The 26778-nt window shown below is 48.1% G+C and overlaps 1 protein-coding gene across 1 annotated transcript in view; it reads right to left on the reverse strand.

Moving 5' to 3' along the window:
- The window catches only part of Snx31 (sorting nexin 31), a 57206-nt gene that overhangs the window by 5052 nt on the left and 25376 nt on the right, over window positions 1-26778 (reverse strand). The window contains exons 5-12 of the mRNA XM_051160508.1: window positions 26580-26690; window positions 24767-24857; window positions 22284-22371; window positions 19329-19398; window positions 16130-16222; window positions 13876-14079; window positions 9699-9812; window positions 4227-4304 (exon numbers count right to left, since the gene is read on the reverse strand). Of these exons, the coding sequence (XP_051016465.1) occupies window positions 4227-4304; window positions 9699-9812; window positions 13876-14079; window positions 16130-16222; window positions 19329-19398; window positions 22284-22371; window positions 24767-24857; window positions 26580-26690 (849 nt within the window). The remainder of the gene's footprint in view (window positions 1-4226; window positions 4305-9698; window positions 9813-13875; window positions 14080-16129; window positions 16223-19328; window positions 19399-22283; window positions 22372-24766; window positions 24858-26579; window positions 26691-26778) is intronic.

Below are 26778 nucleotides of genomic sequence, written 5' to 3' on the forward strand. Positions count from 1 at the left end.
TGCTGTGACGTCCCTCACAATGGATGGACCCTAAGCTGTGCAATGACATAAACCTTTTCCTCCTCAAGTTGTTTTTGGGTCAGTGTTTTCATCACAACAAAGAAAATATAATTAAAGCCAGGGGTGGTGGCGCACGCCTTTAATACCAGCACTCCAGAGGCAGAGGCAGATAGATCTCTGTGAGTTCGAGGCCAGCCTGGTCTACAGAGTGAGTCCAGGACAGCCAGGGCTACACAGAGAAACCCTGTCTCAAAAAACAAAAACAAAAACAAACAAACAAACAAAAATTAAAAAAGAAACATAACTAAGACACTTACTTTGTTTCCTGTTAAACTTTATCCTAATTCATATAATTTCTTCTAAAACAAAACATCAGTGTCTATTGTTTGTTTGTTTCTTCCAAGACATGGTTTCTCTGTGTAGCCCTGGCTGTCCTGGACTCACTTTGTAGACCAGGCTGGCTTCGAACTCACAAAGATCCACCTGCCTCTGCCTAAGTACTGGGATTAGAGGCATGCGGCACCATACCTAGCTATAAAACATATTTGTAATTCTGTTCTGGGTCTTCTTCCCCTTCCCAAGCCTTCACACCCTACTTATATATAAAAAGCAGCAAGTGTTAGTGAAACTCACTGCAGGCACCAGGCACACATGTAGTGCACATACACACATGCATACAGGCATACACACACACACACACACACACACACACACACACATATTTATATAAAGCAAATAAGTCTTAAATTATGTAAATACTTCGTGTGCTGTGTATTTTACGCTGCTCTTTACTAAAGCTGTTTGGCTCAGATTTTAATGATGTCCGCGGTGGTGCAGATCTGTTATAATCCCAGCACTGGGGAAGTTAGGTAGCTCTAAGTTCAAGTCTAGCCTGGGGTGAAAATCTCTTATAAACATTTCAAAGCTTACTTTTGTTGGTTTGGTTTTGTGTATGTGTTTATGTGTGCATATACATGCTCGTGTGTGTGCAGGCCTGTGGGGACCCATGGCTGACATCCACAGCTGTCCTCTTTACATACTGAGGCAGGGCCTCTCGCTGGACCGGGAGCATGTCACTTTAGCTAGTCTGGCGAGCCAGCTTGCTCGGAGGAGCCCTGCCTCCACTTTCTGTGCTGGGATGGCAGGAGGGTTGCCTCTCCCAACCAGCCTTCTCCATGGGGCCTGGGGAACCGAACTCACTGAGTCAACGTCTTCTCTCTACCCTCACGTTTGAAATCATTGCATAAACTAACCAGACTAATGAACTTTGATTTGATACCAAGTGTCTTCGCCCTCTCATTCCTTCTAAGTGGGAAAATGCAGCATTTCTGGGGACTGCTATTTATTTAATTGTGGGGCTTACTTGGTTAATGTTCCTCAGGGTTTCCCCTTTGCCCCAGAAGCTTCGGGATGATCAAAACCTTGGACCACAGCCGGGCGTGGTGGCGCATGCCTTTAATCCCAGCACTTGGGAGGCAGAGGCAGGCAGATCGCTGTGAGTTCGAGGCCAGCCTGGTCTACAAAGTGAGTCCAGGATGGCCAAGGCTACACAGAGAAACCCTGTCTCAAAAAAAAAAAAAAAAAAAAAACAAAAAGCAAAAAAACCTTGGACCACTTCGCCAAATAGAGACCTGTGTGCCTTAGTGCACAGAGGCGCTCTGTTCTTCCAAGTGTGTGTTTGTCGAGAGAGCAAGCAAATGTCACCGTCTCACTATTAGATGGCCACTTTAAAAGTGACGTTAGCCCACTGTCCTCTCTGAAGACACCCAGCACAGCTTCCCCTGGGGGCATCTTTCCCTCAAGGTTTTGTGGGGGAAATTCAACCTGGAATGTGGTTTGTCTTCGAAGGCAATTTCTTTCCAAGAATCAGAATAAGTCATAACAAGTAAATAAGATAAATGAAGAAATTGTGGAATTGAAACCTGTTGAATATTTATTGGCTAACCTGCCGATTCTGCTGCTCACTGAAATAAACGGTAAGTTTCAAGTGGCGTGTGGCCTGCTCAGTTTTTTTCCAGCTAGTTCCTTAGCTAGGCACTGCCAAAGGACTTCCTGTGTCGAGTGGCTGCTGTTTGATGCTTCTGCGTCTGAGGGCCCTTCTCTCTTTTTAAAAAAAGCCTCCTTTAGTTAATTACTTTTCTTTCTTCTTTTATACACATATAATAATGGAAGCCGAAGGGAGACTTGCGTGCCTAAGAGGGTAGATCTTATTACTCTATTTTAAAAGAGTCTCCTGCGCGGACTGCTCTCTAGTACAACTTAAATTGTTAAACCACCAGGAGGCAGTGAATTTATTTCCCTGAAAAGATATTTTTAGATTGAGAAGAAAAAGAAATGAAAATGAAGTCCAAAGGACATTTGGGTTCTTTGTGCGGGGAGATTGGGGAGGGGGGGGAAAGCCAGGGGGTGGGGGGAGAGCTGTAAAAGACTAACATGAAAGTAAAGATGGCACCCACCACTTATAAATAACCAAATCAAAACAAAAACAGTAGGGGAGGTGTCCAAATGACATCTGTTGTGATTTTACAGATCACTGTGTGGGCCCGAGATGGCTCGGTGGTTAAATTCCCTTGTTGTTCTTGAAGAGGACTGGGGCTTGGTTCCCAGCACCCCACAGTGGCTCACAAACTCTAACTCCAGTTCCATGTGATTTAAGGCCCTCTCTTGGCCACCACGGGCACCGGGCAGGCACACGATGCACATACGTACATGCAGGCGAACCACTCACACACATAGAATAAAATGAATAAATATTTTTAAAAGGATAGATGTAACATTCTGAAGAAATGGTAAATTTACCAAGACAAATGTCCATCAGCCTGTCCTATCACAGCGGAAATGTGCTTCTATAATAATTATTTCTATTTTTTCTTCTTCTTCTTTTTGTTTTGTTTTGTTTTTGTTTTCAAGACAGGGCTTCTGGTTTCTCTGTGTAGCCTTGACTGTCCTGGGTTCGCTTTGTAGACCAGGCTGGCCTCGAACTCACAGAGATCTGCTTGCCTCTGCCTCCTCAAGTACTGGGATTACAGACTTGGGCGCCCATCAAGTGTAGAATCTCAAAGTGGTTCTTGTTTTGTTTTACAGCTTATGTGCCAAGCCTTTCAGTAGGTTACCAGGCCTTCAATGGATATATGTAGATCAGAAAAATAAAGATAATTTTGAGAACACAAACTACTGTCCTGAGCGTTCCTTTCACTCAGGAGCTTCCTGTTTGGTAGACAGGAAGTGCCAAGGGGCTATGACTTCCTTCTAGAGAAAACTCTAGAGATTGTTGAAGAGGCCCCCTGCTTTGTTGATGATCCCCTCAAAGCCCTGACTTCAACAGGAGCTGGGGAGGGGAAAAGGTCTGACGGGGAGGGCATGGTACAGCACAAGATAGGAAAACCAGGGCTCAAGCCATAAGCAGCCTTGCAGGGGAGAACCCTGGGTAGATTAAGAAGAAACCAAGTATGAAAAAGCTTTATGAAGCTCGCAACGTCTTATGCTAATTATATATATGCTAATTCTAGATATACATATTTATATTTCAAAGACGAAAAGGAGCTTGAGTGGAGGTACCCTGCATGGATGGACAGGCTTTCCCCAGAAGATCTGGAGAATATAGCGCATGAAAATTTCTGGGTGAGGAGTGGTATACCTCCCCGTGAGTTTAGCAGGAAGGCCCAGAGTCCTCCAAAACAGCATAGGGCACTGCCATTGCCCCTGGCTGCTCACCATGTGTAGGTGGTGAGACCCTATTGCTAAAGACTTAACACACTTTGGTTGCAGGACATTAAGAAATAAACTTGAAATTGACCTCAAAACTTCCTCCTGGGTGGCTACCTTTCCTGGCGTCAGGAGGTGCTATGCAGGCCACCAAGGGAAATGTCATCAGAGCACTTAGCCCCAGGTGGACCTTGTGTTCACTGATAGAATAGTGACATGAAGGTTAAGGGGGTAACCAGCTGCTTTCTGGTTGGATTTGAGGCCTAGCTCTACCAGAAGGAATAAATCTCCTTTGCCCGTGTTTCGCTACTGTTGGTCTGTTCGCTTGGCCTGTTGCAGACAGGTGGCCCAGGCAGTTTGTCAGAGCTGCCAGGACCCTGGCTCTCACCCTAACAGCTCTGGTAACCAAGCTGGAGGTGACCGCTGTGAGCTGTGGCTGCCTCCCTAGAGGCCACGCCCCACAGATGTTGGGGCTTCGGGGTGGATCTGGTCTATGTGTGTTGTCACACATGAGTTCTCACCATTTGTGGGTTCTCCTCCGCGAGCTTCGCCATCTTCTCTGAGATCATCTTCTTCAGGCAGCTACTCAGGAAAAATGCCTTAAAAATCCAGAAATAGGGGCAAGGTGTGGTGGCGCACGCCTTTGATCCCAGCATGTGGGAGGCAGAGGCAGGAGGATCTCCACAAGGCCAGCCTGGTCTATACACTGGGTTCCAGGCCAGCCAAGGCTCCATAATGAGACCCTGTCACAAACAAACAAACAAACAAACAAACAAACGCCAGGAACTGGAGAGATGGCTCAGCAGTTAAGAGCACTAACTACTCTTCAGAGGACTTAGGTTTGAATTTCAGCACCCACATGGAGACTAACAACCACCTGTGACCCTAATTTCAAGGTACCCGAGGCCCTCTTTTGACATCCTTGGGCCTTGCATGCACATGCTACACAGACATACATGCAGATGAAACATCCATACACATAAAATATAATAAGAATAAATAAATAAATCAGCTGGGGTGTTGGCTCACGCTTTTAGTCCCAGAATTCAGGAAGGCAGAGGCAGGAGGGTCACTGTGAGTTTGAGGCCAGCCTGGTCTACAAAGTGAGTCCAGGACAGCCAAGGCTACACAGAGAAACCCTGTCTCGAAACACCTCCCCCTAATAAAATAAAAATAAGTAAATAAATAATCTTTAAAGCCACAAAGCCCTCCCTCACCTCGAGGCCCTCTCTCTTTCTCTCCCTGCATGATGGAGGCTAAAACTCACATATTAAAGGAATTTTATCTTTAGCTTTCAGATATTTGCTTAATATGCAATTAGGAAGCAAGTGTAAGTTTCCTCAATTGCACCAATGTAGTGAGAGTACATTTTAAGACACATGAATAAAATGACCAGAATCTCATTCCTAACCATTTTCCTTCTTAACTCCTCCTTTTATTCCATGTTTTTATTATTCATTGAGCAGCTTGTGTTTCATAAGCGATTAGTGACAAACGACTTACAATAGTCATCAAATAAGCAAATCTTCCATTTAATGGTGAAATAATTATTGAGAGGCCCATCATTAGGCAAAGGTACTAGCTTGTCTATTTGGAAGAAGATAGTAAACCTTTTGCTCTTGAGGAGTGTGTGTGTGTGTGTGTGGGGGGGGGTTCTTTCTGTGTACCCTGGTTGTCCTGGCCTTGAACTCAAAGATCTACCTGCCTCTGCCTCCTGCGTGACTATGCCCCCTGCCTGGCTAACTGAAGTGTTTGTTGTTTTTTGGTTTTGATTCATTTATTATTTATACAGTATTCTGCCCACATGTGTGCCTGCAGGCCAGAAGAGGCCATCATGTCACACTATAGATGGTTGTGAGCCACCATTTGGTTGCTGGGAATTGAACTCAGGACCTTTGGAAAAACAGCCAGTGCTCTTAACCACTGAGCCATCCCTCTATCCCACCATGCCACCCCTGCCATCTCTTCCCCTCTATCATCCGTTCCAGGAAAATGACCAGTGCTGAACTCAAGGCAGGAGTAACATCTATGAGTTGCAGCCTTTGACTTTGGTGCATTAGACTTAATAGAGCCAAACCAATATTTAAAAATTCAAGACATAAAGAGAAGAGACTTGAGGGAAAGAAGCGCACTGGGGAGTCACAAGGGACCTAACATTTGGTACACACAGTACAGAAAAGGAACCCCTTGCTTTCTGTAAGACACACAACCATCTATTGTTGTATACCTTACACTGACACTGATGACTAAACCCCCAGGAAGGTATGGCAGCAGGTGAGAGTTAAAGATGCTGGGAAAACAAAGTGAGGATTGACAATGGCTTTTAAATTTTTCTGTAAGCGGGCTGGAGAGATGGCTCAGTGCTGACTGCTCTTCCAGAGGACTGGGGTTCCATTCCCAGCACCCACATGACAGCTCACAACTGTCTGTAACTCCAAGATCTGACACCCACAGACATACCTGCAGGCAAAACACCAACACACATAAAATAAAAATAATTTTTAAAAAAAGCAAGAGACAACTAGGCTAGGAAAATAGCCTAGGGCTCTCAGGGTCCCCGAGAGACAGCAAAATTAGAGGGGACAAGGGTGGCCTGTGACTAACACCTTGCATAAGAAGAATGAAATTTCCTCCAGGGGCGGGAAGAGGGAAGAGAGAAAAAGTGATTAAGGGAAAGAGAAACAGAGCTGGAGAGACGGCTCAGTGGTTAAGAGCACTGTCTGCTCTTCCAAAGGTCCTGAGTTCAATTCCCAGCAACCACATGGTGGCTCACAACCATCTATAATGAGATCTGGTGCCCTCTTCTGGCTTGCAAGTGTATTACATGCAGGCAGAACATTGTACATATAATAAATAAATAAATAAATCTTTTTCAAAAAGAAAAGGTAACATCTGTGGTATGTACAGCCTAATTTGTAATGACTAGTCCTGTGCATCTGCACATAGACGTAACTTTTACAAAATCAAGCTACACCTTAAAACAGTAAAACCCTGACCCAGAGCAGCTAGCTTTACATGTTAAGTCATGTTCCTCAAGATACAGACTGATTCCCTTATTTTCCTATGCCATGCAGACAAGCACGTAGGCTAAGGTTGCTATCAACCAGATCAGGCTTGCTAGATACAAAAAACCCACTGAACTTATGTTTAAAGGCGCACAGAGAAGGTTTGCGCCGCAGCCCTCATCTCCTTTTGGAAGGCACAGAGTCCCATTCCTGCCTTCTGTAAAAAGCTGCCCTTTGGGGATCCACCAACTCTTTCCTCCTCCAAAGGAAATATGATCTCACTAGCAGCCCTTTACAAATGTTTATCGCGTGTCTCTGCGGCGGCTTGGCCTCATTTGCCGCTGGTTAGATTAAGACTATAATGCAATTTAACCGCACAGCATTCTGAGGAGAGTGGGAAGGGTGCGTTCAAGTCTCTCCTTGCCAACTACCTGCGAGTTGCGCAATTTCCTACCATCTCCATAAGCATGCTTCATACTGAAGGAGACCTGCTGTGCTGGCTAGCTTTATGTCAACTTGACGCACGCTGGAGTCATCATGGGGGGGGGGGGGGGGGAAGGGGGCGGGGCATACGCTGGAGTCATCACGGGGGGGCGGGGCACCTCAATTGAGAAAACGCCTCCATAATAAGATGAGTAAGATGTTTGACTTCCTGTCCTGATTTCCTTTGGTGATGAACAGCAATGTGGAAGTGTAAGATGGATTAACCCTTTCATCTCCAAGCTGCTTTCGGTCATGATGGTCTCGTCATAACAATAGTCCCTAACTAAGGCACCTAAGGAATGTTCTTTCACTTAGAGTTGTGGTTCTTTTTGTGTTTCAGAGGACACTGACATAACCACAGCTGGATTAGAGGGTACGAAGGGGGCTTTGGTGACCAGAAACTAAAATTCTCCGTGGAACTAAGCAGGACTCAAGTTGAATACAACAACAAGTGAAGTTTACCTCAATGTTTTTTATTAGAATTTAGAACACTGGATTATTTATTAATCTATTTTAAGATTTATTGTTTCGATTTATGATATGGGTTTTTCGTCTGTATGCTGGTGCCCTTTAAGGCCAGAAGAGGGCGTTGGCTATCTTGGAAATGCAGTTCAGGTAGTTGGAAGCCACCATGTGGATTTTAGGGATGGAACCCAAGTCCTCTGCAAGAGCAGTAAGTGTTCTTAACCGCTGAGCCATCTCTCCAGCTCCGTCACCATCACCATCACCACCGCTATCATCATCATCATCATCATCACCACCACCACCGCTATCATCATCATCATCATCATCACCACCACTATCACCACCACTATCATCATCATCATCATCATCATCATCATCATCATCATCATCACCATCATCATCATCACCATCACCACCGCTATCATCATCACCATCATCATCATCACCATCACCACCACTATCATCATCATCATCATCACCATCATCATCATCACCATCACCACCACCATCATCATCATCATCATCATCACCACCACTATCATCATCATCATCATCACCATCACCACCGCTATCATCATCATCATCATCATCACCGCTATCATCATCATCATCACCATCACCACCGCTATCATCATCATCACCATCACCACCACTATCATCATCATCACCATCACCACCACTATCATCATCATCACCATCACCATCACCACCGCTATCATCATTATCACCATCACCACCACTATCATCATCATCACCATCACCACCACTATCATCATCATCACCATCACCACCACTATCATCATCATCACCATCACCATCACCACCGCTATCATCATTATCACCATCACCACCACTATCATCATCATCATCATCATCATCATCATTTTGCCTTTTTTAAGACAAGGTTTCTCTGTGTAGCCCTGGTTGTCCTGGAACTCACTCTGTAAACCAGGCTGGCCTCAAACTCAGAGATCCACCTGCCTCTGCCTCCTGAGTGACCCTTTATTATTTTTTATTAAGTTTTATTTTCACCTGGAGTTTAGATTCCACCTTGAAATAGCTAAGCTAAGGATTTTGTTGGTGATTGTGTCTTTTGCTTTGTGGGGGGGAGGGTGCTCTCTTCAGTTTGATTAGACACTTGCGAGCTGCATGCTAGCTGTCAAACACTGCTGCTTGCTCTGCTGTACTAAGAGATCCCAGCTTTGTGTGGGGTCTCAGTGTCTGGCCCCGGCAATGACTTCCATCTGTTCTAACTCCATCATGAATTCTGTTCTTCCCATGCTATCTGCTTGGTTCCTAGACTCCTTTGAGCTAGGAGTAGCTGTGGACGCAATTCTGGTCAGTGAGGCAAGCGCAAAGTCTCCTGGGAAGAGTTCACTTCTCAGGGAGGAGAGGCAAAATTTTATCATCTTGAGTAAAGCCAAGAAAACGTTGAGAATGCCAGTCACCCACTTTTAGTATTCTTATCAAGTTAATAAAAATCCCTATGGTTTAAGCACAGGATCAGGAAAAAGAAAACCTATCCCACCACTTGTTTTTCTTTTCTTTTCTTTTCTTTTCTTTGTTTGGACTCAGGCTAGCTTCAGACAGAAGCTGGTGGGAGCTAGGAGGGGCCTGGTGTGAGGAAGTCAATCATTGGAGGCAGGACCTTCGAGGAAACATTAGGACCCGCCCCCTCCTCACTCTTTTTTCCTTCCTACCATTGTGACCTGAGACAGTTTGATCCACCAGGTTTCTCCCATGATGCTTTGCTTTGCCACAGGTGATGGGGCCAAGTAAACACAGCCCAAAGATAACTAAAACAAACCTCTCAACTCAGAGCTGGCTATCACATTAACTAAATCCTTTGAATGCACGGCCATGGTGACCAGGAAAATAAAGCAAAAAACCAAAATAAAACAAAAACAAAGAAAACGAAACAACAACAAAGTTTTTCAGTGCAATGCCAGGAAAGGACCGGCTCCCGCCCCGCCAGCTGGGCTACAGTAGCGCGTTCTGTTCACAGCAGCCAGCAGGGCCTGCTCTAGGCCAAGAACTCACCTGCTTGCTGTAAATAACCAACCAGTGGTGGCCACTGTCTTCACTGTACTGAAATCTCAGCTCTAAGTTCTGGTTGAGAGTTCGCTGGGGCCCATTCGTATCCAGCAGAGTCCCCTGCAGAGGAAAGGGTACCGTGAGAGTGCATTTGAACACACTGGGCGTGACGTCAACGAAGCACCCATTCCCCAAAGGCTGTCGGTCTCCCAGTCAGCACACTGTGATACCCAAAGTGTTAAAGGAGGAAGAACAGGCGCTGCAGCCAGGCCAGGAGGGCAAAGGACAGCTTCCGGGAAGAAGGGCCGTGAGAGCAGAAGCAGAAGCTCTCCAAGCGGCTTGGCGTTTTGCCATTGAGGGGAAGGGAGTGTGGTAACTCATGGCAGAAGGAAGAGTGGGGGCAAACCCTTGAGGCACGGGGGAGGCTGGCAGGTTGGAGACACTGTGTCAGCGGCTTGGGCTCCAAACAAGGTGGGTGAGGAGGAGGCCTAGAGAGTCGGCATGGAGGACGGTTCTGAAGGCCTTGAGGTTCGCACACAGCATCTGTCTCTGGTTCCTCCAGTGATGGAGACTCCAGTTCTCCTAGGAAAGGCAACCTCTTCCACTACAGGCGAGCTGGGTAGAACCCTCAGAGAATGACGTCAGACGAAGGCACATGGTCAAGCTTAGGTCAACTGGGCCAACGTTCTGTGCCTTTGTTTGACTCCAAACTTAGACGCCCTAGTAGGAGGTCCCCACACAGAGCTCCCGATGCCGGCAAAGCCAAGCTCTGTGGCTCCTTTCTCCTTTGGACACGAAAACAACCAACACACATCCTTCCCCAGGCCGTTGGTTTACTATAAGTGGCTGTGTAGGTGCCTAGTGCTCACTAACAATGAGCCTGGCTCTCATGGCTTTATAAACAAAACTGAGGCTTCTAGAAGCCATCCTGAGGACCGTGGACACGCCCTCAGAGGATCGAGAAAGCTAGATGATAACGCAGTCTCACAGGAACGTCAGTCTCACAGCATCTGTGTGAAGAACAGCTGGGCAGTCGCTGTTTTCAGGTGAGACAAGCCCCATGATTACCCCGCTCCTAGAGGAGCCCAGGCTGGGAGGACCCAAGAGAAGACACTCTGCCGAGGTGAAAGGTAGAAGGATGAGATGAAGAGTTTGGGGGCAGAATGCTATGAGGGCTCCTGGAAAGTGTTTGGCTAAACAGTTACCCATGCACATGGGGTGTGACACTCTGAGACTAGTCCTGAGTCTCCAAGATGAAGGGCTCAGGAAAAGGAGGAGGAGGAAAGCAAGGAGGAGAAGAAGAGAAGAGGGGGGAGAAGGAGGAAGAGGGTCTCTCTGTGTAGCCTTGGATGTCCTGGACTTGCTTTGTAGACCAGGCTGGCTTCGAACTCACAGTGATCTGCCTGCCTCTGCCTCCCATGTGCTGGGATTAAAGGCAAGCACCACCACATCTGGCCCTGTTGGCTATATTTTTTTTTTAAAAGGTTTTTCGAGACAGGGTTTCTCTGTGTAGCCTTGACTGTCCTGGACTCACTTTGTAGTCCAGGCTGGCCTCGAACTCACAGAGATCCACCTGCCTCTGCCTCCTGAGTTCTGGGATTAAAGGCGTGTGCCACCACACCCAGCTTGCTATAATTCTTAAAGTCAGATTATGAATAAGAACTGGCAAGGTTGAGGAGAAAGCAGGGCCTTCAGACACAGTTCATAGAGAATAAACTAGTTCAGCCGCTCTGGCAAACAGGATGGCACATACTCTAAAAGTCAAACATAGAGAACTGGGGGCGGGGGTTTGGAGGTTTGGGGTGTGGGGGTGGGGGATGGGGGAGGAAGAGCCTACCCAGAGTCAGTCTGCAGATGTTCACAGCAGCACGGTTAATTACCGCCAACAGATAGAAACACCCCAAGTGCCCGCCAACAGATAAGTGAGCCAAGTGCAGTATATCCACACAGTGAGGCGTTCAGCCAGACATGAGCAATACACTAGTGACACTTGGTTCCACACAGGCCGACTCAGACCTTAGGTGCTGAGGGAAAAGATACGGAAGGGCTACATTTTATTGCCACTCATTGCTTTTAATAGGAAATTTCCAGAACAGGCCAACACAGTCCACAGAAAGTAAACAAAGAGTTACTTAGGGCAGGTGGAGCCCAGGGTGGACGAGCACCACTAAGAGCTTTGTGGCTTCTTTTTGAAATGATAAAGGAATTCTGACATTGACGGCATGGTGGCAGCTAAATGGAGAATACCCTAAATTCTTCAAAGAACTGGGGACTCGCGCTCCGACAAAGGCCACAGTCATAGTTTAAAACCTGAAAATGAGGTATCTTGCAGGAGATGAATAGAAAACTCCAGTCTGCCCATCCTCAGATTACACTCAGAAACACCAAGGGGTAGACACCTACAGAGCTGTGGCTGAATTCCCAAAGAATCACGCCATGAGAAATAAGTGAATTCCCAAACACCATGCATAGCCCCTCACCCAGGAGACACACGTGCAGCACTGGCCAAAGCCCAGCATGTTTGGGACCACAAAATAAAGTTCCACAAGTGGGAAAGTAACAAAAAACCAAACAAACAAACAAACAAAACAAAAAACAAAAAAACCACACAATGTATTTTCTCTGATCCTAAAGGGATGAAAGGCTGAGGGAGGGGGTTAGGAGGTGGAGAGGCATCGTTGTGTGGGGGACATGGAGAAGCAGCCGTGAGTGTGAGGGAAAGAGAGCATTATGAGGGACAGCAAGATGGTAGGTGAGATGGTTCTTCATCAGCAACGAAACACAGAGGAAGAGCAGAGAGGAAAGTCTAAGGTATTGTCTGTGTTGGTGTGTGGCAGTTAGGTGCGTGGGAGACATGAGTCTGCAGTATCCGTGAAACACAGAGGAAGGTGGCCAATGGTGGGATAGATGCTGGCCCGTGAAAAGAGTTGAATTTGACTTCAGAGACTGTAGAAAGACGCTAGAATGGACCATTGGGACATATCAGGTTTCAGAATGCCCATGTCTAAGGGAGGAAAGAGAAAAGGGAAAAAAAAAATGGACCCGTGAGATGGCTCAATGGGCAAAGCTTGCAGTGCAAGCCTGGTGACCTGAGTTCAAACCCTGGAGAGAGTGGGCTCCACAAAGTTGTCCTCTGACCTGTGACATGTGACCCAAGACACCCCCATATATGCCCCTTTCCACCCCCCCTCTCTCCCCGTCTCTGTCACACACACAGTACTTAACAATTTTTGTTTTGTTTTATTCTTGGTTTTTCATGAGAGACAGGGTTTCTCTGTGTAGCCTTGGCTGTTCTGGACTCGCTTTGTAGACCAGGCTGGCCTCGAACTCACTGTCTGTCTCTGCTGGGATTAAAGGTGTGCACCACCACGATTGGCTTTTTGTTTCATTTTTTTTGTTGTTGTTGTTGTTGTTGTTTTGTTTTTTTTTAAACAATTTTTAAAAGAAAAAAAGTCTGGCATTATTAAGTGCCACAGAGAGAGGGTGAGCATTAGGCCCAGGCATGCTGTTGTAGCCTCCACGATTTAGCAGCTTTCGTCTTCTCCCACCGCTCTGTGCACACAGGACAGACACGGTTCGCTCACCGAGCACGAGCACTTGGCAGAATCCAGCTGACATGCGCAGCACTCAGCTCAGTGGCCGCTGATGCTAACGACATGTGCTTCAAAGGAAGAAGTCACACCAGCACAGACCAGGGCTCCTGCAGAAGGGCTGTGCCGGACAGCGTCCCATTTCTTGGTGACACTAAGCACATAGTAGGTGCTCAATAAATGCTAGGAGTCTGATCACCTTTCAAGCCACGAGGAGGCCTGTGAGAAGACTGACGGGTGCCTCTCTTGCTCTGGGCAGGGAGTCTGCATGGACCGCAGGCCTAGGGTGACATGCCTGACCACCAAGGCACTGACTCACCAGCAAGCCTGTCTCCCCCTCCCCAACTGTGACATCTAAGAGCGACAGGATTTTCAGATCACAAGAGAAGACTTTGATGTATACTTGGTCTTCTGAAACAGGGATTCTCTGTCTAGCCCTGGCTGTCCTGGAACTCACGCTATAGACCAGGCTGCCCTCAAATTCAGAGATCTGCCTGCTTCTGCTGCCTGAGTGCTGGGACTAAGGTGTGCACCACCACCTGCCACAGGAGGAGACTTTAAATGACAGACAAAGCAGGGTGCCAGATACTCACAAGGAAAGTGACCTGCCAGCACTTTATTCTGCTCATCTGGAACGCGATGTCCCGCGTCCCGCCGTCAGGCAGGGTTACACAGCAGCTGATCTCGCTGTTGCCGATGGAAAGCACAGCCTCACAGCCAGGTTCTGGGTGGTTGCAGGTACAGGGATCCAGCTGAATGTACCCATAGTGCCGGACCTCCTGGGACAGCTCCAAAAACTGCTCCGGGCGGGGCGGGAGTAGAAGAAAGCAAAGAGACCACTTTTCACAAATACAGAGCTGGGGGGTGGGGTGGGGCGGGGCCTTCTGCTGTGCTGTGCTGGTGAAACTCACATGATGCGCTCATAGCAAACCTGCTTGGTTCTAGAACGTACAAATGAGGCCCCTAGTATAGACAGTAAGCCCTGGGAGTCCGCTGTGTCCCCCAGGGCAGAAGCTAGTCCTATCTCCTTTGCCAGTCCGACCCTGATCCTGTTTAGTACTTGAAGCCAAAATACTCAAGTAATGAAGAGTAGAGTTGAAAAAACAAAAGATTAGACGTGATTCTACCTAAGTTAGAAGAGTTTTGCCTGTGTGTGTGTGTGTGTGTGTGTGCGCGCGCGCGCGCGCGTGCACAATGCATGTGCCCATGGAGGTAAGAAGAGCACATCCCATCTCCTGGGGAAGCTATGGATGGTTGTGAACCAGCATGCGAGTGGGTCCTCTGGAAGAGCAGCAAGTCCTCTTGACCACTGAGCCATCTTTCAGCACAATGCTTATCTCTCTTTTTTATTTCATATAAGGGCTGGGACAGTCCAGAGGCAAACCACTTGCCCATGTATATGAGAACTGAACTCAATCCCCAGTACGGAAAGAAGAAAAAAAAAAAAAAAAAAAAAAAGGAAGAAGGAAGGAAAATCTTTAAAAAAAAAAAAAAAATCAATAACCCCCTTAACTGTTGTGGATTAAAAGAAGTGAAAGGATTTAATTAAAAGTAAAGTTACATGTTGCCAAACAGTTAATGAATAAGCAATTTACTCAAAATGCTTGTTGGCATTTGCCATTAACAAAGCGGCACTAACACATGGAAACCAGTGGAGAGAAGTCTGCGAGGATTATTCACTTGAAAACCCCATTCTTTTAAGAACGTTGTACCTGGGGCTGCAGAGATGGCTCAGTGGTTAAGAACACCTGCTGCCCTTGCAGGAAGGACAGGAATTCAGTTCCCAGCACCCACATCAGGCTGGTCACAGCTGGCTGAAACTCCAGCTCTGAAGAATCAGATGCCCTCTTCTGGCCTCTGTGAGCACTACACACACACACACACACACACACACAGAACAAATCTTTTAAGTAAGACAAACTACCTTAAAAAGTCAAATCAATGCATATAGCCATGGATAACGTGTTTGCCTGTTTTCTTTTTCTTTCTTTCTTTTTTTTAAAGATGTATTTATTTATTTATGTATACAGTGTTCTGCCTGGATGTACACCTGCAGGCCAGAAGGGGGCATCAGATTTCGTTGTAGATGGTTGTGAGCCACCACAGGGTTGCTGGGAATTGAACTCAGGACCTTTGGAAGAGCAGCCAGTGCTCTTAACCTCTGAGCCATCTCTCCAGCCTCTGCCTATTTTCACTTAGAGATTCACAAACTTTTCTTGAGATTGTGGTTTGTGTGAGTGCTTGCCAGCGTGGCTTTAGTGAGCCTACTGTATCTACAGCAACCTCACACCTCTCTCACTGCAGCACAAAAATGACCTTAGACGCATGTAAATAACTAAGTGCCTCTGTGTGCCAATAAAACTTTATTTATAACAACAGTGGCCCAAGAGCCATAGTGAGCTCATCTCTGGTTTAGATCAAATTGCTTTGAGTCATTTCATGCATCTTCAGCTCAGTCTCCTTGCTCGCGTGCATGAGGTAAGATGGCGCTGGCTAGCATGTTCATCCCCAAACCAGAAGTTCACACAGGAGGAAGAAATTTAAATTAGACACAGCTCTGGGCCTTGTAGTGCTTGCGGGCCAAGTGAGTCACAGCAGCAAAAGCCATTAGCAGATTGACTTCCAATAAAAGAAAACTGGCCAGCTAAAGGACAGCAGAACCACCAAGGAAAGTCCTCTGCGGTTGTAGGATAAAATGGTACTAGTTACCTTGGCGAAAGATCCCACGTTTGCTTTTAGAAACCTTACACAGTAAACGGGGTTTGTGAATGAGAGCAGCAGCTCGCTTCCGATGCGTGTCCCGAGCTCGCATGCAAGGAACATCTCTTAGCACAATGCTTCTCTCACCTTTGCTTGGTTCTCCGTCTTCTGGAGTGCCTTTAATTCCTCCCTCTGAGCCTGTGTGGGCTTCACCCATTCTAGTTCAATGTCCTGTACTGCCTTAAAACAACATAATTATATAATTGTCAACCTTAGTAGAAATGAACTCGTCTGTATAAAGGGCTTAAAAAAGCCTAGACCCAAGTGAAACCGCATAGTGATTTGACGGATTATAAAGATTGCCTTTTTTGTTGTTTTGTTTGGACACAGAGTCTTAAAGTTGAGCACTCTTTATGTAGATCAGGCTGGCCTCAAACCTGTGGTCTTCTTGCCTCAGCCTCCCATGTGCTGGATTGCCAGAAAGCGTCACACAGCGGGCTTAGGGAGTAGAAAAGGCTTGTTCTACAGTTTGGGACACTTAGAATACTTGGCAAAGAAACTCAAAGTCACTTCTATATTGTCCAGTCAGATAAGAGATTACAGTATTAAAAAAAAAAAAAAATTAAAAGGCAGCGAAGTGGGTGGGAGAGATGGCTTAGCAGTTAAGAGCATGTGCTGCCCCTTAGAGGATGAGAGTTCAGTTCTTAACCCTCATGTGAGGTGGCTCACAGCCACTGTGACGCCAGCTCCAGGGGATCAGATGCCTCTGGCCACCACAGGCACCAGCACGTCCATGCACAAACCCACACATGGGCACAGACACACATATATGGCTTTAAGAAGTGAGTCTTAGCCAGGCATGGTGGCGCATGCCTTTAATCCCAGCACTCGGGAGGCAGAGGCAGGTGGATTGCTGTGAGTTCGAGGCCAGCCTGGTCTACAAAGCAAGTGCAGGACAGCCAAGGCTACATAGAGAGACTCTGTCTCAAAAAACAAACAAAACAAAACAAAAAAAGATGTCTTTTTAAAAAGTATGCAACTAAAGATGAATATGTTTATTTTGATGGAAGGATTCTCTTTTTAAAAGCACAATGGCAGAATGCAGAAATAATCACATGTAATTATACGTAAATGCAAATTTCTGTACCCAGAACACCAGAAACAAAACTAGAAAGCAGATGTTAAACCAGGCAAAGGGTGTTGACATTTACAGAAAACAGTAAGACAAATGCAAAGTTACCAATAACGGACCCCAGATTGATGTCGACAACAGACCAAAAGGACATCCAAGTGGCGAACACAGACACACACAGCCTCACACTAATCCGAGGGGCTGGCCTCAGACACACACAGCCTCACACTAATCCGAGGGGCTGGCCTCAGACACACACAGCCTCACCCTAATCCAAGGGGCTTGCCTTCTAACTTGACAGGGCTAGAACACAGGTTTGGAGAAACGACGTGCTGTGTAACGAAGAGGCAGAGTTCACTCACACGGTGTTCAGGAGGAAACTTGGCAATCCAAGTCCCAAACCACATACAAGCCTAAGAGGCAGGAAGGACACAAGGAGGCAGAGGCAGGTGGGCCTCTGTGAACCCAAAGCAGCCTGGTCTACGGAGCATCTTCCAGGCCAGCCAAAGCTGTTACTGATACTACGTGTAATATTAAGGTAATTTGACTTCTGGCTAGTAGCAAACACACACAAAGTCTGCACTCGGTCTGCAGGCTCCACATTCTCGGGTGAAATGAACTGTGAGCGAAAGAGACTCAGGAACCGGTGCATCGGCACTGAGTGTGCACGGATCACATCGGCACAGAGTGTGCACAGGTCACACCGGCACTGAGTGTGCACGGGTCACACCGGCACTGAGTGTGCACGGATCACACCGGCACTGGGTGTGCACGGGTCACACCGGCACTGAGTGTGCACGGGTCACACCGGCACTGGGTCTGCACGGGTCACACTGGCACTGGGTGTGCACGGATCACTGTCCCATTGTTCCCTAAACGATGCCGTGTAACATGTACTTAATATGGCGTCTCCCCTGTACTCGGTGTTGTAAGTTATCAAGAGGTTGGAAGGCCGCAGGAGAAGGTGCGTGACTTATGTGGGAATGCTACCCCATTTTACGGGAGGGCCCTGAGCATTTCTAGAGTCTGGAATCTGTTGGAGGAATGGTGTCGTGCTCCGTGGGCTGTACAGTAGTGAGTATGTGTCAGGTGATAGTCTCATGCTTTCAACTCCAAACCTACAGCTACCCTGTGAGGTAGTGCATTATAAAATATTTCAAAATAGAAAGCAGAGTTGGTGTATAATCAAATATTAGGTTATCCCAGCTTTCAAAGTTGTTTGAGATAATTAACAACATGAGGAAAACCCGCACGCTATTTATTTATACACAAAAAGAATACTAAGTTATAAACAAACAGTAGCAGACTCCAATTAAAATAATCAGTCTTGGGGCTCGAGAGATGGCTCAACGGTTAAGAGCACTGGCTGCTCTTCCAGAAGTCCTAAATTCAATTCCCAGCAACCACATGGTGGCTCACAACCATCTATAATGAGATCTGGTGCCCTCTTCTGGCCTGCCGGCATACATGCAGATAAAACATTCATACGTAAAATAAATAAATCTTCAGAAAAAAACCAAACAAACAAACAAACAAACAAAAAACAATGTCTCATGTATTCCTGGCTGGCCTTGAACTGTCACTTATGAAACCAAAGATGACTTTGAGTTTCTAATTCTCCGGCCTCTATTTCCCCAGTGCTGGGATCACAGGCCTGTGCTATCACACCTGCTCCGTTAGTCATGTGTGCCTTGGTGTCCATGGAGACCAAAAAGGGTGTCAAACCCCACCATGTGGGCACTGGGAACAACCTGGTTCCCTGCAGGAGTAGCAAGTGCTCTTGACGCCTGAGGCGTCTCCCCAGCCTCTGCGCTAACCGTCCCTAAGTGTACAATTGAGCGGTTTTGTGCACATTTAACGTTGTACAGCCACTGGCGCTGCTTACTCCCAAGCCTTTCATAGTTACTGACAAAGACTCCAAACGGAAGGCTGAGGCAGATGAGTTCAAGGCCACCCTAGGCTCCATAAGGAAGCCCTGCTCCAAGCAATACGAACAAAACAAAACAACAATGACAACAAAAGAAAAAACCCAACAAAACAAAGCCCTGTATACCCATTAACCAATAGCCAATAGTTGTCCTTCCGCCCCCCCCCCCCCCGAGTCCCTGGAAACGTCTACTCTAAATTGTCCCCATGAGTTGTCTACTCTATATAGACTCTCAATCCTAGGGAAATGCACACAGTTCCAACCGCAGCGGCCAGGGCCAACCTCACCTGCATGTACAGCAGGTCTCCAGCTGCCCTGCAGTCCATCAGCACAGAGTCCAGGGCCGGGTCCAGGTACCTGCACAAGCACAGGAGCCCATGTGACACACCTAAGGGCAAGCCCAGGGGTACATGACACACCTAAGGGCAAGCCCAGGGGTACATGACACACCTAAGGGCACGCCCGGGGGTATATGCTCTGGAAAGGATGGTCCTCCACCCTGGGAACTGGGTCCCCTTCTCTCATAAAACCACAGCACGATGCTTGCCTGGCCTTTGGCTCCTTCCTTTATCCCTTCCGGGCTCTGTTCTCTCCATGTTGTGAGCTTTACCTGTGGGTTCTCTTTCTCTCTCTCTGTCTCTCTCTGTCTCTCTGTCTTTCTCTCTGTCTCTCTCTCTCTGTCTCTCTCTCTGTCTCTGTCTCTCTCTCTCTCTCTCTCTTTCTCTCTCTCACACACACACACACACACACACACACACACACACACACACACACACACACGCACGCACGCACACAGCTCTAGGAGAATGGTGTGCCGCATTCCATTTACATTCAGCCAACAAGTCCCGGATTCTACTCGGGAGGCAGAGGCAGGCATCTGTGAGTTCGAGGCCAGCCTGGCCTACAAAGTCCTGGATTCTGTGTCCCATTGCATAACACCTGCCCTGGCCACCTGCCCCTGCCACCTGCCCCACACAAGCCCATCGGCACTCACCACCCTGCACCTGGCCTCCCTCTTCCACCTCTGGAGCTGCCCGGGAAGCACCTCACACTGGGCTTTCAGCTCGTTCCTCCTGCTTCCTGTTCCTCCCGGTGAGACTTTTCCTGAACAGCCCCCTTCAACTCTCAGGGTTGTGGGAAGTGGGTCATTTATCCTGGTCCTTTGTGGCACACTTCTCCTTTCATTTCCCTACACCAACTCCATAGTCCAGCCCCTCTTCCCGTCCCCTCTTCTCCTCCTCCCTCTCTTTCCTACAAGGCCACCGCCTCAAGACCCTCCCTTCCCTGACTTATCCTTTCTCTGAAGGCCTGTTCTGCAGCACCCCTCTTCTCTGCAGACAAGCAGAGATCCGTTGAGTGTAACACAGTGGTTCTCTGAGAGAGCAGATATAGAAAAGGCAAAGATGGAGGGGTGTACAACGCAGAAGACAGAGGCAAACAGCTACTGCCCCTCAGAGGAACAGCGAGACTACATGGAGAATCAGACCCAGGAGAGGATGAGAACGGGGTATGAAGGCCAAGCTCATCATGGCGGAGAGGAGCAACTGAAACATTCTGACTAACTTTGCCTTTAGCTACATGCCCACATACCTCCAAAGCCCCTGTGTGCCTGAGAATAGCCTCATGGTTGGACAGCCATGAGCCACCTTCCAGGCTGGGGCTCTGCACTGCCAGAGCCAGCACCCTCTGGTCTAGAAGGGACCTTAACATCACTAGAGAGATGCACTCGGAAGTCCTGGATGAAGGAAAGCACTTAAAACATCAGGTAGGCCCTTGTGAAAGGCCCGCCCATCGGAATCACGCAGCTGTTGCCGCTGGGAAGGCCTCCTTTGGAGAGAGGGCAAGACACAATTTCCTTGACGCTGAGCTCTGACTACATCAGCGTGCCTCTTCTCCATGAGCAAAGCGATCTATTGATGGAGGCGCTCTTGTGACTGTGATGGACTTTACCTGGCCTTTGCATCTAGGCACCGAGGTTGTACCTATTTGAGGAAGCTGCAGTCACTGCCTAATGTCTAGCTTGGGCTTCCAGGGGCGGGAAGGAGCTCGGGAAAGTGTGTGGACCGAAAAGTCTCAGGCGCAGGGACCCTCTGTCATCGCTGCTACTGTCCTTCTTCACAGTAACAAACACGACCAAAATCTATTAGTGTGTGGGGTTGCTTTAATCTTCATGATAACCCTAGGAGGATTATTATCCTCTTTTACCAATAGCTGAGGCTAGCCCTTCAAAAGGCAAAGCTACAAGCTAGACCCAGCAAGATAGCCCTGGGTCACATAAACCACTATCTCTGGATTTCAAGATGTCATGGCTTTTTTGGTTTTAGGTTTTGGTTTGGTTTATTAATTAATTAATTTATTTATTTATTTATTTATTTATTTAGTGTCCTCTGATAAAAAAGAATAACTGGCAGGGGCACCTTGAGTAACTGCCCAACATAGTCACGGGAATAACAGCTGGGAGCTCATATTACAGCATGCGGCTGGGAAAGCAGGAAGCCCTTCATTGTGACTTCCTGTTCATTTGTTCTTGGTAGGGCTTCTCTTTCTTCTCTTTCCAGGAAAACAACAGCATTTTCTAGAGAGACCTTCGTGTCCTTTTAGTCTAGGCCTGTGGGTGGCCCAGGCTCGTATCCTTCAGGAGTGTGAGCTGAATGCTTACGGGATCAAATTCAGTGCAAACTGCCTGGGTCACCCCCTCTGCCTTCCAGGAATACTACAGCTCAGCTGACGCCACCCCACCTGCCTCTCAAGCTGTGGCGAGGCTGGCAGCCACGTCCTGCCTCTCAGTGGCGAGGCTGGCAGCCACGTTCTGCCCCTCAGTGGCGAGGCTGGCAGCCACGTTCTGCCCCTCAGTGGCGAGGCTGGCAGCCACGTTCTGCCCCTCAGTGGCGAGGCTGGCAGCCACGTTCTGCCCCTCAGTGGCGAGGCTGGCAGCCACGTCCTGCCCCACAGTGGCGAGGCTGGCAGCCACGTTCTGCCCCTCAGTGGCGAGGCTGGCAGCCACGTTCTGCCCCTCAGTGGCGAGGCTGGCAGCCACGTTCTGCCCCTCAGTGGCAAGGCTGGCAGCCATGTTCTGCCCCTGAGTGGCAAGGCTGGCAGCCACGTTCTGCCCCTCAGTGGCGAGGCTGGCAGCCACGTTCTGCCCCTCAGTGGCGAGGCTGGCAGCCATGTTCTGTGCCTCAGTGGCAAGGCTGGCAACCACGTTCTGCTCCACAGTGGGTTCTGACAACACAAGTACTTACCACTTTCTGAGTCCAATCTTACAATTTTCCACTTCAGAACTCTGAAGACTAGTGTAAGGCAGCTCAAAATCTGCCAGCTTCTTCACAACTAGGGAGGGGAAAGGCAGCATGGAGATCAGGCTAGCTGTGCTCTGAGATAGCCCACATTGTATAAAACCGTTCTTTCCAGGCTGTGTATTGGCCTTAGAAACTCCATTTTGTAGTTTTTGTTTTTGTTTTTACTTTATTTTGAGGGTAGACAATGACTGAAAGTCAGTGTGGACCCACACACCCCACCATCTGTCTTACATCAGCCATCCAGGACAGACGTATTCTTTTTTTTTTTTTTTTTTTTTTTTTTTGGTTTCGAGACAGGGTTTCTCTGTGTAGCCTTGGCCATCCTGGACTCACTTTGTAGACCAGGCTGGCCTCGAACTTACAGCGATCCGCCTGCCTCTGCCTCCCAAGTGCTGGGATTAAAGGCGTGTGCCATCACGCCCGGCTCAGACTTATTCTTTATGGTAGGATGAATTGAGACTGAAGGGGCATATGGGTAGATTAAAATAATTTTAGGGAAACAAGGCTCCAAAAATTACTGGACACACCAGACTCCCTCACCTGGGTCCATCAAGTGATTAACGCCTCCTGCACTGTGATCGCATGGCCCCACACCAACCTGTCACCTGATGATGCCCTGTGTGTGTAGCAAGGGACTCCCAGAGAACTGATGGCTAACTGTCCCTAAGCCTTGCGTGCCTTGGCTCCCCCATGCTGACGGAGTCCACGCAGCTGCTGGCTTCCTGTCCTGTTCACCCTGGACCAGGACCTTCCGTTCTGCCTTTCCTTATCTGCAGCCGACTGCATCTCTACTCTCAAGCGTGTCTCTCCTGAGACCTGATCGCTACAGCAACAGTTTCCACCCCGCCGCTGGTTTGCGTTTCTCATCTTACCGTTTCTATTACCCACTTCTGCAACCTCTGAAATCCCTTTGCCTTGTATTCATCATGGAAACCACATATAGAAAAATACATAGAGGGGGCTGGAGAGATGGCTCAGAGGTTAAGAGCACAGGCTGCTCTTCCAAAGGTCCTGAGTTCAATTCCCAGCAACCACATGGTGGCTCACTATAATGAGATCTGGTGCCCTCTCCTGAACATGCAGGCAAAACACTATATATATAATAAGTAAAGCATTAAAATACATCTATATGACTTATGATATAAGAGTTAATATTAGCAATTAAGCGAAGGAATAACAGAAGCTACCTCTGCCTAGGCCGGGCTACCCAGGTAGGCAGGATAATCCCGCAAATTGCTACCACAGAAACTGCTGCCCCTTGTGAACTTAGTGTCATTCCATAAACTCTGACATTGTGGAAGGCACAGACGTGCCTATCCGTCTATATTTCTGGAGTAGTGCGCCCATGGCAGGCAGTCTTACCTAGTTAAAAAGCACACAGTTTACAAACAGCTTTCAAAGAGAAAGTAAGGCAATACTACCAAAGGTAGGAAGGAAAAAAATATTCTCTTGTATGTGTCTGTGTTTTTAACTTCCTGAAACTCATCCCTCAAAAAAGTCAATAATATTTTATTCTCATTAAATCCCAGCCCATTGGGTAGGATATCTTACCCTGGGGTTCAGATGAGAGATAGGTGCCTAGCGCCATGCCAGGACCTCCACAGCCTAGCACATTGCTTCATTCTTTGATGGATTCATAATACAAAGGCATCATTGAAAGGTGGAGGAAGTGGAGCCCTGGGCACGTGTCTTTGTTTTGTTTTCTTCTTCTCTTCTTCTCCTTCTTCCTCCTCATCCTTCCCACCCTACCCCATCTTTTCCTCTGTTTCCTGCAGTCTACTCCCTATCTACCATGCCATGAACTGCTTTGCTCTGTGCTGCCCCCTGTCTGCCACGCCATGAACTGCTCTGCTCTGCACTGCCCCCTGTTGGCCATGCCGTGAACTGCTCTGCTCTGTGCTGCCCCCTGTCTGTCATGCCGTGAACTGCTCTGCTCTGTGCTGCCCCCTGTTGTGGGGAGTTGAATGCTTCTACTTCTCCATACTTTCCTTGTCATGGAAAAAAATGAATAATCCTTCCTTATGCAGTTTCTGTCAGGCATTATGTCACCATAACAGGAAGTTGAAATGACACGCTACCTCTCTGGGGATAGCTGTCCCCACTCTCTGAACGACAGTCATTTATTCTCAAAATCATTTGTTCATTTGTTTAACACAGGACCTCGCTGTGTAGCTCTGACTATCCTGGAATTCATTATGTAGACCAGGCTGTACTTGAACTCATGAAGACCTGCTTGCCTCTGCCTCCGGATGCTGGGATTAACAGTGAGTACCACCATGTCTGGCTACATTTTCTGAATCTTTGAGAACAGCAGTAGAGACCACAACCTCAAGGGTGGCCAGTCTCTCTGTGCATGGCTCCCACCCCTCAGGGCCAAGCCCCTGCTCACATCTGCCCATTTCCTGGGTTCCCCTCTTCCGTCTTACCAGAGAGCTTGCCCTCCGGGAAACACCGGATGAGAAAAAGGCCGAAGTAGCCCAAGAGCTCTGGATGCAGTCCGAGTTTGTGTGCCACCACCTAGGCCAGAAACAAGCACAGGGGGAAGGTTAGGCTAACAGCCGTACTTCCAGGCTGTGGTGGCAGGATGCTGACAGCAAGGGTTTTTTTCAGGCTAACAGACACCCAAGGAAATGCTTTGGAATAAAAAAAATGTCTTGTACTTGCTACAGTTTGAATCTGAAATGGTTTCTGCAGCTCGTGCCCTCTTGGTACCCCACAGTGTCTGCAGCTCATGCATTTGGAGATTGGTACCCGGCTGGTGGCGCTTCATTTGGAGGTTGGTGCCTGGCTGGTGGTGCTGCATTCGGAGGTTATGAGAACTTTTGCACATGATGCCATTGTAACCCATATGGGGCTGGGATGTGAAGGTTAGAGGCCTGTTTCGCTTCTGGCTCAAGATTCTCTGCTTCCGGGTGCACTGGGATGTGGGGAGTTGCAGCTGTATATTCTGGTCATCGTGAGCATCACCATGGCAGACTGCACCCTCCCAAACCAAACTTAAGTCTTCCTCCCTAAAACGGTTTCTGTTGAGGGCATTGAGAAAAACAGCTAATAAAACACTGATTCCAGAAATCTTAGGGAGATAGAAAATTCGAGTGAATAAAATCGACATCAGTGTCAGCTCAGTGGGCACACTGGGCTCCACCGGGCTGGTTGTCCTGCCTTGGGTTTGGGCATATGTCCTGGACTGTTCTAGTGTTTATTGTCTGATGGGTGGTGGCAGTATTCTCCACAAACATCTGTTTTCTAGGGTATCTGGCCCTGAGGCTTGCACTCTCTGTGCACCAAGTAAACAGTATTTCCCACTGCTCAGCAGTATAAAAGTGCACGTGCTGGTGTCCCCCTGGGTGTCAGACCCAGGCCTGCTTCTCTCTGATGATGCCATGGTCAGGTGTAACTCGTTGTGACTTCAGTTCAGTGTAATCTTCAGATACCCTTCAGGGTAACGTACTAGAATCTTAGCACCATGGAAACCACCAACTCCAGGTCCAGGATGCTCCTTCTTGACATCAACGTCTGTGGTTTCATGCTTACCACAAGATGGGGCCTCACAGAAAACATACCTCCACTCACTTTTCCTTAGCAGAGACCACAGGCCACTGCTCTCTCCTCCACCTAGTCCACTTTGGCTTGAAAAGGTGGCATTCTCCCTGCAGTGCAGGTGGGCAGAGGGATAAGCCCAGAAGGCAGAGCTGCTGATAACCACATCTGAAGCAGGGAGCATGCTTGGTCATCCTCAAAATGGCTCAAATTCAGGGCAGACCCTTGGCGGTCAGCATCAGACCTTGTGGGATGCGGCTTACAGGGAGTCCTGTGTGTGCGAGAAGTCCTCAAAAACTCCCCTGCCACTCTCTGCCAGGCAGGACCCGTCACTACCTACTTGGATACGGCCTGCCTCAGACTCCGCAGGGCACCACCCTCCTTCCTGCTCCCGTCCATGCCGCATCCTGAGCCTTCTGCCCATTGCCAGGGCCCAGACTGTCGAATGCCAGGGAAGTGGCACAGCCCTCAGAGGCCTCAAGAAGGGTGAAGCCCAGGAGGCTTCCCAGATGGGCTATACCTTGGCTTCCACTGTCACTTTCTCTCTTGGGGGTGATTTATATGCAGCACCTCTGCAGATGAATTATCCACAGAGCAAACGGATTGTCAAGGGACTTCTGGGCAGGTCATCACATTGATGTCTCTGCCCCCCGAGACCCATTTCTGCATCTCCCAGAACTGGAGCTAAGCAAAACTTACCTCAAGGACCCTTTCAGCCGTAGCCGATGTTAGAACGTCCACCTTAATGCTCCTTCCATTGGGCAGGAATACATCCAGAACAGCTTTCGTGGTGGGGGTGTTCAGTGTGTGCTATAAACGAAAGGACAGAGCCGGGCGTGGTGGCGCACGCCTTTAATCCCAGCACTCGGGAGGCAGAGGCAGGCGGATTGCTGTGAGT

Source organism: Acomys russatus, chromosome 17 (genome assembly GCF_903995435.1).
Source record: "Acomys russatus chromosome 17, mAcoRus1.1, whole genome shotgun sequence".
Classification (NCBI taxonomy): Eukaryota; Metazoa; Chordata; class Mammalia; order Rodentia; family Muridae; genus Acomys; species Acomys russatus.